This window comes from Muntiacus reevesi, chromosome 1 (assembly GCF_963930625.1).
Source record: "Muntiacus reevesi chromosome 1, mMunRee1.1, whole genome shotgun sequence".
In the NCBI taxonomy this organism is placed as follows: Eukaryota; Metazoa; Chordata; class Mammalia; order Artiodactyla; family Cervidae; genus Muntiacus; species Muntiacus reevesi.
This window is the reverse complement of record NC_089249.1, coordinates 247669850-247687581: the sequence shown is the minus strand read 5'-3', so window position 1 is coordinate 247687581 and position 17732 is coordinate 247669850. Positions and strand designations below refer to the sequence as shown.

Below are 17732 nucleotides of genomic sequence, written 5' to 3'. Positions count from 1 at the left end.
TTATAATTGATGTTTTCTTTTGAAATCCCCAGGCTGTGGTTAGGGTAACAAAGTTGCTTAAATACAACAGTGGATACAGGCTTCATTCAGTTCTGTGGGTGTGGGGATGACGGGAGAACGAGAGCAGGAGGGAAGGCGGTGGATAGAGACAGCTCTCTCTCCTGACGGGGAGAATTTCCCTGTGACTAAATGAGCCTGTTTCTTCATCTTGACACTAAAAAGATGCTAATGTCAAAGGACTGTGTTAAAACCATGTCACGGGTCTGGTTTTTAACTGACGGGAGCTAGACAATTCAAGCTTAAGATTTAAATCCTTATCAATAGCTTGCCTTGTTGGGGCTGGCAGAGCGGGGAGGTGAGGGCAGGAACAAGAGCTGGGTACAAGCTGTCATCACAGTAGATACCGTAATACCTGGAGAACTGGGAAGTCAATTTCCAAATTCATCTTATTGCCTTAACAAAGTTTTCCATAGGCTGTAAATCTGTATCTGTGTATAAATGTTAGACCTACATGTGAACATAAATGTAAGATATGCTTGTTTACGCATGGATGCCTGCGCTCAGTAGTATTTATTGACCTGGTAGGTGGTGAGTATATTGTGATAGGAACAGGAAAGATGGAGTGTTTGCTCTAATGAATCTTAAATTCTAGTTGGGATCTATTAGTTAGGATAATACTAGCTGCTGTAACAAATAGACCAAAGAAGATTTAATGGCTCACATTCGACAGAAGGTTGTTTATTCCTAACATAATGGTACAAAAGTGTTCCTGGTGGGTGAGTAGCTCTTGTATGTGAAGTAGTCTCCACCACCCCCTAGAACCTTATTGTCTCCACACATCCAGTTGAAGGGTAAAGAGTGCATGGAGGGGCTTGTGGGCTTAAAAACCTTGTCTTAGAAATGATTCTTGTCAAATCTGCCCACATTCTACTGGCTAGAAGTCTGTCACACAGCCATGTATGACCACAGAGAGGCCTGAAAATGTCTAGTTGTACTGTCCAAGAAGAAAAGATAGTTATATGGGGAACAGTGACCTTCAGTTGCTACACTGTGTATAAATAAATAATTTCACATCATTAAAAATTTCAATTATTGCTTTAAGGAAATGAAGCAGGGTGTTATGGGAGAGAACACCAGTGTGGGATGGGGGATGGGAACATACTTTAAAAGGAGGTGACCAAGGAAAACTTTCAAACAGGGGACTCTTAAGCTCAGAGCTAATGGATAAGAATAAGTCATTCTGAGAAGAGCCAGAAGAATTTTCTGAGCAGACAGAACAGCAAGCCCAAAATTCATGTTTGTCTCTTGTTTTTCTGAGACGAGCAATTTTCTTTTGCTTACTCATCATTTGGAATGGGGGTTGGGTAAGAAATATGAGGCGAGACTACCAGGTTTTTCTTCCCCCAAATTCCCACCAAAAATGCGTGATTTTTCAAAAATGATGACGTAGTCAATGGCATTAAAAGGTAACTCTCTGCCCTCCCCCCTTCTTTGGTGAAATTTATAAATTTTGGAGAATCCTTCTTATTTGTTCAGAAGCCCACAGGGTATGATTAGAGGATTCTTAAAATATATGCCCATTCTCTGCAGTTTCGGTCTGCTTTTAAAGGCACTTAAAGAAAGAAGGAAACGTTCTCAACCCTTTTATTTGTCTCCCACCATTCCCCACCCCCGTCTTATATTGTTTTGACAAACAGCACATCTTGCAATTAAATTCTTTACCAACAGAATGCTAGGGGCCTGAGCCGCAATCACTCTCTTCCTACAGAATAATTTCAAGATGCACCATGCTGATTAATTATACTGAAAGCAGCTCTAATGATAGTTTCAGAATGCAGGATTAATTCACATAACATGGTAAATACAAATGGTGGATTTTCAACCTGATATATTAAACCATTACGGCTTATTGGGCAAATATGTATCTTGGCATGAGCCTTATGCCGGGCCTTGGCAGAAAATATGCATCACTGAAAAGGAATCCTTATGAACAGGATTTGATGAGTGGTAGCTCTGCACTTAGAGGAAATAAATTCCTACATTAAGTACAGTTGCTATTGAAAAAAATGTAAAATATATTAAAGGATAGACATAGAAGTGTTTGGTTTGATCAGTGTTGCCCCATGGATACTGGATCTGAGGATGCGTGGTGCTTACTGAGACTTGTCAACCAGAGATATTCTTATATTCTTCCACTTTCGAGGTTGTAACTTACAGTGCTCTTACTGTGTATGAGACCTTGTTCTAAGTGTTTTACGTGTATAATTTTATTTGTTTTTCTACCCTCTTTCCCTTGTTTACTTTGCTCCAAACGAGCACATTGACCTTCCTTCTCTTCCATCATTTTTCTTCACCAAATGTACTAAACTCATTCCTTCCTCAGGATTTTTGCACTTGCTATCCCGTGCCCCTGGAAATTCTTCCGCCACATCATTGAATGGCTGGTTACTTCTTGTTAGTCAGGTTTCAGCTAAAATGTCACCTCCTTAGAGAGGCCTTCGTAATCATCCACTCAAAAGTAGTTCCCGCCTGGGCTTCACCCGCTTCCTCATTTTATTTTCTTCTTGGAACTTTTTACTTTCTGAAATTTGCTTTCATTGTTTATCTATTTATTGTCTAAAAGCTCTTTTTTGTTTTGGACAGAGACTACGCTCTTGATAGGCACATGCTTTGTCATTGCTGCTTCTACACTACATAAAACAATGCCTGACACCTTTTCCTATGATTCAATTACTTATTTAAGGTTACAGGCTAGTGAGTGATGGAGTCGGGGTTCACACTCAGCGCTGTCTGACCCCAGAATCCTAACTGACTACTATATGCTATTTTCTTGCTTCCAGTTTCCGTGTCCTTGTACCATGGACCCATAGGCCGAAAGCACGCATGGTAGTTATGTATACTTGGGCTCACTGTTACTTCAAGTGGCCAGTGGGAACACATAAATGGAGCACCAGTTAAATGCCAACAACAGCATTAAAAGGCATCAAAAGCATCCTGATCCACAGAGAAACTAGGTTCAGATCAATGATGAGTTTTTATGTCTACAATGTGTCACAGTTCAGGAGACAGAAGTTGAATCTAGTTTCTAATGGTTCAAATTAGTTTAGCACAGGAACCCAAGGATTTAGAAGTGTCTGTTCTTGTCTTACTGTTAAAAGAAGAGATATTTTTGTCTTGAGGCTCAAAGGGTGGATTTAATTCAGCTACTCAATCCCCCACTCCTGCAGTTCCACTCTGTTACATCCTGTAGGTTCATGTGTCCTCCATAATTTTTAATGAGTTATTTGGGATCTTTCAACCAGATAGAAACTTGCAATCAAGCTGGTTTCAGAGAATATCTCTTTCCATATCAGCCAAGGAGATTTTAAAGGACAAAGTTAATGAAGACCCAACTGCTGCAGACCATTTTTATGTAGATAATACCTAAAGTGTACAGTCAGATAGACAGCGATGTGTACTGGAAGAGACAGTTAGGGGAAAGAGGACCTCAGCCAGGAGCATGGATTGAGAGGCCAGAAGTGGACCTAGAGTCCGAAGTGTCCCTTCAACTTTGCCTCTGCTCTTAATTCATCCTGTGGCCTTGAAGTTTTTAAGCCTCTTGGGTCTCAGTTTTCCAAGCTGTAAAAAGAGGAATTGGATACATTCACAGTATCATAACTACCGAGGTCTCCTTTTGTCATTTTCTCTTATGAACCTCTTGTGGTGACGTATCTTCCAACTTAATTGCATTTATTGAATAAGAATCACACTCTCTATTTTAAAATTAGTCAAAGCCATGGAAACTTGCCAATTTCGAGCTTCTCATGTGCATGAGATAACTGTTTCCACATGGAACTGGTATGATCCCATATCAACAAAGGAAAGTTATTGCATGTTATAGTATGCGTCCTTACTATGGATGAATTAGGGTGCCCTTTCTGCTACCTTAGAAAGCTCGTAGTTGGGAGCCACTAGATTGGCTGATCTCTTGGGTCTCTTGGGACTCATTGGAGGAGCCTGTAAAGAGCAGTTCAGTTGATAGGTTGGGTGTAGAATGTGGGCTGTGTGAAGCAGAGGGTAAAGTTTGACCCAGTAGACTTTATTTTGTAGGGAAGTTTTAGGCTTACAGAAAAATGAATGGAAGGTGCAGAGAGTTCACATACACTTCCTTAATACTCCTTACCCAGTTTCCCTTATTAACATCTTGCATTAGTGTGATACGTGTGTTACAATTGATGTGTGAGTATTGATATACTATTATTAATTTCCATAGTTTACAGTAGGACTCACTGTGTTATACATTCTGTGGGTTTATACAGATTCATGATATGTGTCTACCATTACAGTGCAATTTAGAATGGTTTCATCTCCATCCTCCCCCATTGGTTCCTCTGTGCTTTGCCTATTCATCTCTCCTTCCCTCTTCTCAAACTCCTGGCAACCACTGGTCTTTCCACTATCTCCATAGTTATCCCTTTTCCAAAACGTTGTATAGTTGGAATGATGAATTATATAGTCTTTACAGGTTGGCTTTTTTCATTTAGCAATCTGCATTTAAGTTTCCTTCATGTCTTTTTGTGCCTTGATAGCATATTTCTTTTTATTGCTGCATCATCCTCCATTTTGTGGATTACCAGTTTGTTTATTCATCCATCTGTTGGACATTCTGGTTGCTGATGCCTTTTATTTAGTCGAATTTTTTTATTATTATGATGGTTAAATCACATGCAGTTGTACAAAATTATTCGGAGGGATCCTGTGTATCCTTTACTCAGTTTCCCCTAATAGTGATATTTTGCGAAATTGACCAGTATTAGATTGATCTATTGTTCTATTGCTCAGATGGTAAAGAATCCACTTGCAATGCAGGAGACCCAGGTTCCATCTCTGGGTCAGGAAGACTTCCTGGAGAAGGGAATGGCAACCCACTCCAGTATTCTTGCCTTGAGAATTTCATGGACAGAGGAGCCTGGTGGGCTACAGTCCATAGGGTTGCAAAGAGTCAGACTTGACATACAGTATTCATACAGGATATAAACATTGATACAATCCACTCATCTTATTCACATGTCTCTAATTTTACTTGTACTCATCCATGTGCATATTTTAGTGCTATACTATTTTGTCATGTAGGTCTGTGTATCTGTCAGCCCACAGTCAAGATTTTAGACATTTTCATCACTGCAAAGATGTTGGCCTCATGTAGCCTCCACTTCCATCTTCCCTCTGCCCCTAATCTCTGCCAGCCACTTCTCTGTTCTTCATTTCTAGATTGTTGTTATGTCAAGAAGTAGTAAATAGAATCGTGCAGTGTACTAGTTTGCTACGACTGCTGTCACAGGCCCAGAATGTATTTTCCCAGATCCTGGGGGCTGGAAGTTCTGGGTCAGGTGCTGGCAGGCTTGGTGTTGTCGGCTTGCAGATGGCCACGTTCTCGCTATGTCCCCACGTGGTCTTTTTTCTTTGCCTGAAGACCCTTGTGTGTCCAAATTTCCTTTCCTTGTAAGGGTATCAGTAAGATTAAATTAAGACCAACCTTAGCAGCCTCATTTTAAACTTAATTACCTCTTCAAAGGTTCCATCTGCAAATACAGTTGTATTCTGAAATTCCAGGGTTAGCACTTCAACATGTGAATTTTGAGGGGGACACAGTTCAGGTCATAATATACAGTATGTAGCCTTTTGATAGTGGCTTTTTTCACCTGACATAATTCTCTGGAGATTCATTCAGATGTATCAGTAGTTTATTCCTTTTGATTGCTGAGTGCTATTTTCTATGGAATGCCTCTTAATGCCTTTTAATTTTATGTACTTCAGGCCAGTGCATTTCATACCTTTATTAAGGGCTCTGAATTAATGCAGACATAGAATAAGTTAAACCCAGAGGTAAGGAAGCTGTGAAATAGACCAACTTTAGCACTAATTTCCTTACATTGAGTTATCATATATAAGCCTTAAAAACCAAGATTTATAATTTTTAAATTGTTATTCAAAATTAAGTTGCTGAAGAGAGGTACTATTTTAGAGAGAGGTACTTCTTACCAAGATATTCTAAATTTAAACACGGAAAATATTTTTATGACTTAATCGTCCTCCTAGAAATGTTTAAAGATATAGATTTCAACTCTTGGTGGCCTATGTCCTAACCCTTCTTCCGCATGAGCTGCTGCTTTTGTTAATGTGATCTGCCACTCATCACTGAATTTAGCTGCCTGTGTCTTTTTGAAAATCCGTTCATGAGACAGATTATACTTCATCAATTTGAGAGAACATAGTTGAGACATACAGGGTCTCCTGCTTGATTGGAAGGGAAGAGGGACAGCCTAAAGAATGATAGCAAGGAAATAATAACCAATAACAAAATTCTTAGAGAATCCCTCATTAAAATGACATATTAGGAAAAATACACTGCATTGATAAAATGCAGAAAAATTTACAGGCTATTTTCAGAGCAATAAGGTTTCATTTCATTTCAAGTTTAGAATGTAAAAGGCTAATAGGCAGATGGTTTATAAAAAGCAAAAGTACAGAAACCATTGAAATTTGCAATTCACAAGAGGCCTAAATTACATAATTAAATGTTGTGAACATGAAGGTCTTTAAATTTGTAAGATTTCATTGTTAGACTAATAAAGGGTGAATGTAGAAGAAATAATTTCTGTATACTTGTATTTAAATTAACAATTTATGCTGGGTCCTCTTTATGGCAAATAAGATGCTTCAGATTATCAGCCCAACACAGGTTCTTGAACTTGTTGATGAAATCACCAACAAAGCAACAACTCTGCTAGCACTGCTAACATTTGCTCTATGAGAACTGGAAACCATACTAACCACTTTAAATAATTAAGCCTCACGGTAACCTTATGAGTTAGGTACTGTTAACATTTCCATTTGAGAGTCAGGGACACAGGGGCTTAGAGAGGTTGAGTTACTTGGCCAAAGTCACATCAGCTAGGAAAGCTTGAGAGTCAAAAGTCATAAGTTTTGTTTTGAATTTTAGTTCTAAATAGATTGGGGAGATAGTAAAAATAATAACGTTTAGGTCTATTTAGATCTAGGATATAACATAACAAATTGTGAACCACTGTAATGAGCCAAGAAATTGAAAACTTCATTGTAAAATCTTCAAAGTCTGTGTATAGTTGTGGCCTTTTTATTCCCTCACACTGAATATTGTCACCTGGAGGATTGGACACAAACAGAAAATACCATGGAACACACTGTGTATTCATCAGCATGTCTCTGGATTGCTATACTAAAAAGCCATGCTCCTTCTCCAGATAGAGTTTTATATATATATATAACCCTAAACATGCCTAAGCTTAATACTTATTTCAGGAGAAATAAATTGGGCATCCTCACAAATAAATTGGAACAATTTATTTCAAAATCATTCTATGGCAGCCCTGTCCAATAGAACATTCTTCAGTGAAGACAGTGTTCTGTAACTGCCTTCTCCAGTATAGTAGCCTCTAGCCACATGTGGCTACTGACCACTTAAAATATGGCTATGGAAACTCAGGAACAATGGAATTTTACATTTTATTTAGTTAGTTTAAATTTAAATAGCCAAACGTGGTTATTGTATTAGTATAATTCTAGACTACGTTAATTATAACAGATATCATAAAATTCTAAATATACCTGTTCCTCATTTTATCCTGGGTCAGCGGAGTGAGGAATAAGGTAGAAAAGGGAAGAGATGGTCAAGTCCAAATGTAAAATCATTTTCCATGTTTATCTGTCCCAAATTCAAGCTGAGTTTTGTTGACAAAATTTGGGAAGGTTGAAGATTTGGCAGGCTTGCCTGTCCCCTTGCCTGCATGAACGTGTCAGCACCTCATTAATCTTGTGTTTAAACTGTGAAGGCCCTTTTCCCTCCCAGTATAGGCTTATTTTTAAAGGATTTTTTAGTGCTTCCTTTGCATCTCAGCATTATATATATATATATATACACTATATATATATTTATAAATATATATGTATTTACAAGTTGCTCTGTGGATTAATTTTAACTATATATCATTTCAAATTGGAATGAGAGGGATTATTTTGGGGTAAGGAAGTTAAAATGTACAGTGTTATGAGTTTTTGAAGAACATATATGGTGTTTATTTTCTAGAAATTTAAAGGCATGAGAATTCTCGGTATCAACTTTCTCCAATTATAATTGGTCTTTCAATGAAATTATCCTATCACACATGTGGCCTTGGTAATCCCTCTCTTACCAAGAAAAGAAAGACATCTGGGGTGTAGTTTTCTTTCCTAACCGTTTTCAGTTTTTGTTCAATGTAGGAATTAGATGACAGTGTCTTTAAATGATACTGAATATTTTAAGCCTGTAGCAGTCTGACTTACAGGTGCATGTTGGATTGTCATTGCTCTTTTTTTTTTTTTAAGACAAACATCTAGAATAACCACTTTCTGTATTTCCTGACACTGGAAACAGATACCGTTTGTCATTCCTTTTATAGTTTCTTCAGCTAACGACTCCAGTGACCACTCAGTTGTGGTCTTGTAGTAAATCAAAATTTCTTTGAAAGACCCAGCTTCGTTACATAATTGTAAATGTCCCACGAAGTCATCTCCTGAACTAAAAAGAAAAATGAATTTCTGTTGCTTTAAATAATATAGACTCTGCCACCACTCATAGTACTTTTCGAAAATAAAAGAACAGAGAACTTTCTTCTCTTCTCCCTCTTAGTCTTTCTCCTTCTCTTCCTTCTGAATTACCCTATAATTGATGAGGCACACACAGAGCCTCAAGCCGTCACATCTGGTTGGTCAATCATGAAGAAAGAGAAAAGCCACTTTGCACACTGCTGCTTAGAACTGACTGTGTCCTTCCATGAATGACTTGCCCTGGCTGGAATTTTGGATTTCACAATGACTAAGGAGAACACCCTGAGTCCCTGAATGGACTCTCTTAATTGTTTACTTTGCATTTTAGCAAAATAGAAGTGAAAGATAAAATCAGGTGAGTGTCCGAGTCCTGCTTGAGGTTGGATCTTGATGAGGACTCTGAGGGAGAATGGAGGGGACCCCACAGGAGCCCCCACCCCCAGCAGTCATCTCTGAAAGACCCCAGAGTGGAACCCCATTTCCTGAGTCTGAGAAAGTCTAGACCCTCTTGGTGTGGGGGGAAAGAGCCTCGAGTCTGCAGAAGGGAGGGCCCAGAAAGAAAACAGAAAAATTGTGTTGCCATCTTGGAGGCAAAGGGGCAGAGAATCTGCTGTGTTTGACCAGGATGCTTTGAGGTCAAAGAGGTGGAGACAGTGGAACTTTTAAGTGTGGCATCCATTGGTGGGGGTCTACAGGCTTGGGAGTGGGGTTGCTTTTCCAGGCAGGGCTTACAGTTCACAGGCCCAGCATTTTCCCCTCTGCCCAACTCAGGTGATGAAATCAGAGCATTCATTGCCCAAGACTCTAGAAGGCAGGGTCCCCTTTCCCCAACTTGGAGAAAAGGCTTCTCAGAAGCTGGGGCCTCAGTATGTGCCAATCCTTGTAAAGCGTTTCACCTCTTCAGGGGCTAATGCCTCTCAAAACCAAGAACAATTAAAGCACGAGTCTTCCCAAGCAGCTGGGGAATTGAGCAAAAATAAATCAGAAATCCTCAGCCTTGGCTCTGGAGGTTCGCCTCATTATGAGAGCAGATCTATTAGCCCTCTTGCCATTGTCTTTCATTTCTCAAGTGAGGTGATTCTAATTAAATTAATCTGCATGTCAATCTATCGGTGATCAATCAAAGAGCCTGAGGTCCCCCCTATGCTGCAGGGTGCTTGCGGCTGACAGGGGCTGATAATGGAGGAAGAAATAAACTGTCGAGCAAAGTTAATTAGTCAACATAATAGGTGGATTAAACGGGAGCCGGCTGATTGCTGTTTCCCATGTCAAAGCATGAGGCGGGCGCTGAAGCTGCAATTACAGACAATTATTATATTTGGTTGTAAGAGGTCGCATGAATAAACATATCTCTGTGGGTTTCAGTTTTAATCCTCTTCCCCATTTAATATAAGGAGAAGTGTAGGTCATTTCTTCTCATTGTTTTAGTCAAAGTTCTCTGAGAAAACACCTTTGCCTGGGTCCCTTCTGGCAAACTCCAATCAGTTTATGGGACCGCCAGGGTATCTGACTGACTGTACCTTGGGCCAAGGCTTCTTCTTTTTGGCCTTGAAACACAGCTCTAAGACTCTTAATTAGCAAGGATTTTTGGGTAGTGGTGGTGACAGTGGTGAGGGGGGCTTTGGTCTGATGTCTGCTTAACTAAATGAATGTGGGTAGAAAAAAGTACAAGAAACCCCAAAAAGACACCCAGGAGAGAAAACTATATTCCAGCTCTCACTGAAACCTCTCTCTTTCATTTCTCTCTCCTCTTAACCCTGACACAGTGGTGGGGGGGGAATATTTTAAAGATTCAAAAGATTTTTATTTGCATGATCAACTGTGATATCTGCTTCAGTGTCTAAACTGAAGGGTAATTTAGGTGAAACACAACCACCCTTGTGTAAAAAAAAATATGCTAATAAAGATCCTCTTGTTAAAATTATGGTTAACAGTGTACCTTCTGCTGTATAACTATAAACTGTGCAATTTTACTTAAAACTGCATCAAAAGCGTTCCATGCCAGAGACCCACTCATCAATAGCTCCTCTTGTTAGACTTGTACTGCATAAGCACCAGTTATTATGTGAAATAGCTATGCAATTTTCTGCAGCTCCCAGCTGTTATTTATTTAACTTGAGTTTATTACCCTCCGTGCTTTTATATTAAAATGTTCATTCATTTCTCTCTTCTGTCTCCAGGTCGTGGTGTCTACGACAGTCAATGTGGATGGCCATGTCCTGGCAGTCTCTGATAATATGTTTGTCCATAATAACTCAAAGCATGGGCGGAGGGCTCGGAGGCTTGACCCCTCGGAAGGTACGCCCTCTTATCTGGAACATGGTAGGCGAATCATTTTCATTGGTTGTCATTGCTACTTTAACTGTGCATTTATTTGGCTTCTTTCTTCCAACTCCACCATCTTTTCTACCCCCTTTCAAATTTCAAATGTCCTGTTGAACAGTATTGATGCTGAGTGTTTCAATACAGGAAGATATCTTGGAGGCCCAGGCTTTCTTGTTACACAGGTCCCTACCCTGGAAATGGCTGACATTTCCTTCCTTATGGTGGAAAGACAGAGGGAGATTGGACCACTGCTTTATTTTAAACTGCCACTTGATTTTAAAAATAATGAAAGGACAAAGCAGGGCAACAAAAATCCTGATTTTGAGTTTTTTTAGATTTTGAGTATTTTGAGTTTGTGGTTGACCTGGTTGTATAATGAACTTCACTTTCTTTACAGTCCTACTGGTATGTGTCTGTGACCATACATTTAACTTTATTTGGAGATAAGGTTCCAAAGTCTTGGTTGGATGTACTTCTTTTTGCATATAAATTCCAGACTAAATGTCCCTTCCGTGCCCTGTGCGTGCCTTACCCCTCATCACCACATGATGCAGCCTGCTTTATGTAGGCAGATTTTGGTGGGAAGAGATCATACTTGTCTTCGTTTTATGGCTAGTTAGTTGTACCTTTGAGAGAACTAGAGGAAACCAGACAAAAATTTGAACCAAAGAAAGTGAATGCCACTCAAAGGAACAATAGGCTGGACTGAGCATATGTCCAAGTGTTTCTGTGCTACCTGTATCTATCTATCTATCTATCTATCTATCTATCTATCTATCATCTATCTATCTATTTATATATAGTGTATCCATCTGTCCATCATCCATCCATTCATCAACCCATCTATCCATCCATCATCATCCACCCTCTACCTATCCATTCCATTCATCCTTTACTTATCCATCCATTTTTCATCCATCCATCCATCAATCCATCCATCCACCGAAAAAACTGTGACTGAGTTTCAACTGGATACCAGTCACTGTGCTAGGTTTTCTCCAGTCTCCTCAAATTAAACTCTTCACTTGTTTTCCCCATTTCACTTTCAGTTTGCTAGGTCATCAGAATTCTTTTGAAAACACAACCACACAAAGTACCACCTGATTGCCTGATTTTTTGATGTACCATGAACTGTCCATGATATAAGTTCATAGGGTAGAAAACTCCTTTCTCTGCTGGCATCTCAATTTAATAAACACACTGCTGTCATCATTTTTGCCTGATTTTTTTGTTTGTGCCTAAGGAATACACAATCTGTACTTTTTATTAATTAGCCAGATGGAACACTCTTAGAAGGGATTCTATACCACATCCAGTTTTACAGTCTTTTTAAAGTAAACCATCATCTTTCAAAAGCTGCTTCTTTATGGTTTCATTAGTGCTGAGATGGATGGATATTACTTTTTGCAGGAGGCCATTTGAAACACCTGCTCATGATTACATTCCTAGCTCCATTTCTGTACTTAAAGTTATTTGGATCCTCACTTTATAGTAATATTGCCATTTTTATACCCTTGGAGTCACTTCAGACATTGTATGATTAGAGAGATTGAGGTGAAAGGAAGAAGGAAAAAATAGGTAAATACTCAGTGGACACAATTTGGACAACACTGACTTAAAAGCTAAAATCTTGTTTCCAACTCTGACCGTTAGTTACTGTCCTGTCTGGGAACTGACTTGACTGTCAGTTTGGTATCTGACAGTCATGGGTTCATAGTTCTAAAATGTGCTCCATGTGCAGACCACACCCAGGTTCCCATTCCTGCCCTTGGGAAGCTTGTGGGAGAGCATGTGTCACCTTGCAAATCATCCCTCCACCAAAAACCCCCAACACAAACCAGCGAAAAACAAACTCACTAGCCAGGACACCTCTAGGGCTTGGAGGTCAGGAACATTGTGTTACATCATGGCATGGAAGAGAAAGAGCCTTGATACCTAAACCAGTTCTGAACTTCACTTCTAGCCTTTGTGTGACCTTGGACAAGTCAGCTTACCTTTGAGGATCCTTAGTTTCCTTCTCGGCAAAGTGAAGGTGATGATCTTTGGGAGGTAAAAAAAAAAAAAAAAAAAATGTGTGCCTTGGGTGGGGGCAGGTCACATACAGAGGGGAAGTTGGCTGGGTGGAGACTGCAGAAGAAGGGCAAGTTCATGCTCTGCTGACCCAAGGCCCGGGCAGTTGTCATCAAGGGCAGGGAGAGCCCAGGTGGGCCAGATGTTCCAGTCTGACCAGAAGTAAAACTCTCTCAATTTATAATTGTTGGTAACAAATTACAGGTGTTTTAGCCCCTGAAGGGAGGACAGGGGAAGAAAGTCACTTAGGTAGAAGACAGCCAGAGGCTCACAGTTTGAGATTTCTGGATCAAAATATCTGTAAGCTGCCTTCCAGCTCAAACATTCTCCCTTCTAGGTGGACATATTAATATTTCAGTTGGGCTAGTGTTTGTATTCTGAGCTTTAAAGTCAACATTTTATTCCTCTGCTGCAGGTGACCAGTCCACAAATATTCTTCTTAGCATATTACTCAAGAAATAATGACATTTCACTGTTTATTCATGGTTAACGATCACTGCGACCTGAGTGTGTCCTATCTCCTTCAGCTAGGGGGCCTCCCTCTCACCAAAACCTGACTTCATTTCTACCCAAAAGAATAAAAAGACAGACACCTTGAGGTTCTCAGTAATGACAGTAACATGGAAATCTGCTTCTCTGCAGAATGAATCAACCAACCACACATAACCACCCACTCATTTAGACACTTCAAGCTGACACATAAATATATCTACTCAGCAGAGAGTGACTATGGGCTTCTTCATGATGCTGTGTGGGAGTGGACTGACGCTAATTCACGTTGACTTGAGGGTATAGTAATACTTTATCTTGCTATTAAACAATCCTATTTGAAACTGACTCACAAAGCCATACCCTGTGTCAGCCCCTCCCTCTCACACCCCCAACTCACAGAGCTGCCCCATAGTGAGACTGCATGCACTGTTTTTACCTCCTAGGTGACTTGCAGGAGCCTTGTTTTCCCTCATTCTGGGCTCCTTACCATCTCATTTACAGGTAGCCTGAATTATTTCAAGCTATTCTGCACATCTCTTTTTATATCCTGCTTGTCAGGTGGTTGGAAGAAAGTTCTCTTTCGTGGCTCACCTTTCTGCGTATAAGAGAAATAGAGACCACACTTTACATTCATGCCATCTTCCCTGTGTGACCCACAGACTCACAAACCTCCGTGCTCAAATAACTGTCCCTGTATTTCAAGTAAGAGAGCTGACAAAGGCAAATTTATTTCAGACTCCTGTGTGGTCCAGAGAGGGTGAATCCTGGCACGCTGTAGCTCATGGTAATTGCATTCCCTCCTATTTTTTTCCTTCATTCATAAATACTGAGATTTTCTTTGGCTGGATATTTATGAGAGAATTTAGGCCAGTGAGGTTTTCTCTTTAAGCAGTAGTGTTAGGGAAGATGTATAGTTGTGGAGAGAGGCAGCCTCAAAACCTAACTGCTCTCAGGATTCTGATTTTTGAAAAAGCGTAGACTTGGGGTCAAAGACCCTGAGCTGACCACAGGGAGGGTAATGCACAGCCCTGGCTTCTGTGCCCTTCTTTTCTCCCCATCACTTGGGCAAATTCCTGGGGACTGTGTGTTAGCGATCTTCAAAGGGCTTGCGGGGTGTATTATCATTGTTCTTCTGACATTTCAGGTTGTGTTTATTTGAATGTAAGGCCACACGTGGCATCAGTTTCTCTCTCTTTTTCCCCCTGTTGCCAAAAGCAGTGCCCTCACAAAGCTGTAGTGTGGGGACCCTGCCAGCTTGCATGCGCTAACACTTTATTATCTAATGATCTAATATGCAACAAGGCAAAGTGCCGGTGCTCATCATTCTGACATAGAATGCCGGGAGAAGTGACTAAATTACTTTATGTACCATTAGCGCTAGCAGCCATGGTGAACTCACCGGCAGCATTTATGCAAATGGCTATGAATACACTACTGGCTTTGTCAAGGAGCCGGCTGACAAGCACTTTAAATGCTCATTTTTTTAAAGGGGACATTTTTTTTTCTTTTTGGCGTGCATGTGTTTTTTCTCCCTCCCTCTGCTCTCTCCCCTTTCTGTATTACTGGGTAACTTGCCTCCTCCAGGGTCCTTGGGGAAATCTGAGGGGGTTAAGAGCTCATCTGTCATCCTTCCTGGAAGTGCAGTTAAGGTCTTGGTGAGATGTTCTTGAGATTAAGAGTTTTTTTTTTAAATTGTTATAAATTTGTACAAACCTTGATATTTACTTTAAAAATCAGTAGGACTATATTAATCAAGAGCTTTTGGAAGATGAACATTTTACTGTTCTTGAGTTCTGACCTGAGGACTTAATTTTTTGGCTCAAACACAAATGTTTAATGACACTTCTGACTTTTTTAAATGGAAAGCGATTGAAAGTTAGTTTTGTGGGCATCGGATACAAAAGAATTCAGTCTCCCTTCACAGTAATTACAAAGATTGAAATGTGAAGTATAATGATGCCAGGATCCCAGAATAAAACAGAAGTGGGATTTGGTCAAACTAAAAATCCTTTGTAGAATAAAGATTGAGTGGTGTTAGACTCCCTGGGCCATCTCCTTGCTGTAAGTAAAGTGGTGGAGAAAGAGAATCCAATTTTCCCAGCTACCAGTCAGTTCTGACTTTTCCATTGTAGTGGCCCCTTCCAGCTGCCCTTGACAATATGGTGTTATTCTTGCTCTTTAGCATTTGACCTTCTTTAATCCTTTTGCTCCAGACAGAAGTAGTCTTTTGCTTCTGTTGGTTGCCCCTGGGTATCCAGCCCCATTGACTTGCATCTGCACTTAAATGTGTTGTTTTCTGGATGTGTGGAGAAAGATGGTTCAGGCTTGGGAGATTACTCCAAATTGAGAGACAGTATGGAGTTTCCAAAGACACAAAGGGCCCTCTTCCCCCCTCTGTGTGATGAGGCCCTCAGAAGTGGCTAGTAAGTGTCTGTTGGACCTAGAGGGAGGAGGATGGGCTTTCTGACTGGAGAGCTGGATTCTAGTCCTATTGCTGCCATTAACTAGCTGTGTGACCCTGGGAAAGGTCCCTTTGCTTCTCTGACCTCAGTTGTGTATGTTTTCTCAGGGCTGGCTGGGACCATCTCTAGACCTTTCCATGTGCACTATTTTCTTTTCTTTTTTAATTGAAGGAAAGTTGCTTTACAATGTTGTGTTGATTTTTGCTGTACACCAACCCAAATCAGTCATAATTACGTGTATATATGTCCTCACCCTCCTGAAACTCCCTCCCCGCCCCCGTCTCACCCTTTTTGGTCATCACGTAGCACCAGGCTTGTCTCCCTGTGTTATATAGCAATTTCTCACTAGTTATCTGTTTTACACATGATGGTGTATATATGTCAATGCTACTTTCTCAATTCATCCCACCCTCTCCTTCCCCTGCTGTGTCCACAAGGGTGTTCACTACATCCGTGTCTCCATTTCTTCCCAGTAAATAGGTTCATCAGTACCATTTTTCTAGGTTTCATGTGCATCACATGCAGTATTTTCTGATGCTCTGGACTGAAGCCATTGACACGTACCTTCACTCAGCTGGTACCTCCTGGGGTGCCTGTGGAGAAACAGAGAACTCCAATAACTTTTCTAACATTGCCCTTTCTTAGTTGTCAGTAAAGTTGACCTCAGATCATTCCTTCCTCCATTCCTTCATACTAAGCCTCCACCACATGCCAGACAGGGAGCCAACTGCAGGAGCAGGGGCAGATAGAGTTGCTGTCTTCATAGAATGTATGATGTAAATAGAGAAGGAAGGTGCTCAACACAGTTTACAACTGTGCATCGTTACGTTAGACTTGTGCATCAAAGGGGAGCCATGAAAGCAGAGAGGAGTGAAGTGTCAAGAAAGCCTTCTTTGAGGAAATCTCACTTATGCCAGAACCAGGAGATGAGTAAGCTTTCATCTGACAGGGGGCGGAAACAAATATCCAGGCAGATGGAAGAGCATGTGCAAAGGCTGTTTTGCCTAATTTGAGTCCAAGGAACCAGAAGCAGCCTGCAATGGCTCCTGTTGCTCTGGCCACAGGAAGTGGCAGGAGATGAGTTTGGGAAAGCTGCTAAGGGTCAGATCCTGCAGGCCTTTGTGGATGCCCAGGCCATGGTCAGTGACAGTTGTGAGATGATATGGGAGAGCCAGGCATGGCTTTTAAGAGCTCAGTGTCAATTATGCAGACTCCTAGTATGTCATAAAAGCCTGGGGCAAGATTGCTCTGAGTGACTTAAAACCTTGCCCTTCCCTCCTAGCTTTTGGGAGCTCATTAGGGAGTTGACTGTACCTTGGAGCTGTACCCCTCATCACTTCTCATTCTGTTAATAGTGCATGTCTTCAAAATAGGAAGAAAGTCCCAAATTTGGAGAGTTCTTTCTCCAGATGGTTTGGTTTTGGCTTATCGAATTTCTTTTTTCGTAAATAGCTTAGCAAGAGTTAATTTCTGAACTTGTAGAGACTTGCCTTTCTAAGGCCTTTAGAATGAAGGGCTGCCGTGCTTTTGGATGTATGGAATGTATATTATCTAACCCCAACCAAAGAAAACTAGATGATTGAAAAATAAAGAGAAACATACTGTCCCAAGTGTCTTGCTCCCCTCCCTCCATGGTCAGTGACTAGACACACACCTCATCCTGAGTGAAGAGTCACTGAAGTATAGACGATCATCAAATACAGCCCTTCATATTCTAAAGAAGAAAACTGAGACCTGGAGAGGGCATTAGCCAGCTTATGCTCACATGACTAGTTTCCA

The 17732-nt window shown here is 40.6% G+C and overlaps 1 protein-coding gene across 4 annotated transcripts in view; it reads left to right on the top strand.

The window, feature by feature from the left end:
* EBF1 (EBF transcription factor 1) overlaps positions 1-17732 on the top strand; it is a 402213-nt gene that overhangs the window by 258792 nt on the left and 125689 nt on the right. For 2 of the 4 annotated variants that reach the window (XM_065919010.1, XM_065919011.1), the window contains exon 8: positions 10785-10902. In XM_065919010.1, coding sequence (XP_065775082.1) covers positions 10785-10902 — 118 coding nt within the window. Of the gene's footprint in view, positions 1-10784; positions 10927-17732 lie in introns of all 4 variants that reach the window. The other 2 variants (XM_065919008.1, XM_065919009.1) reach the window with 1 other exon arrangement.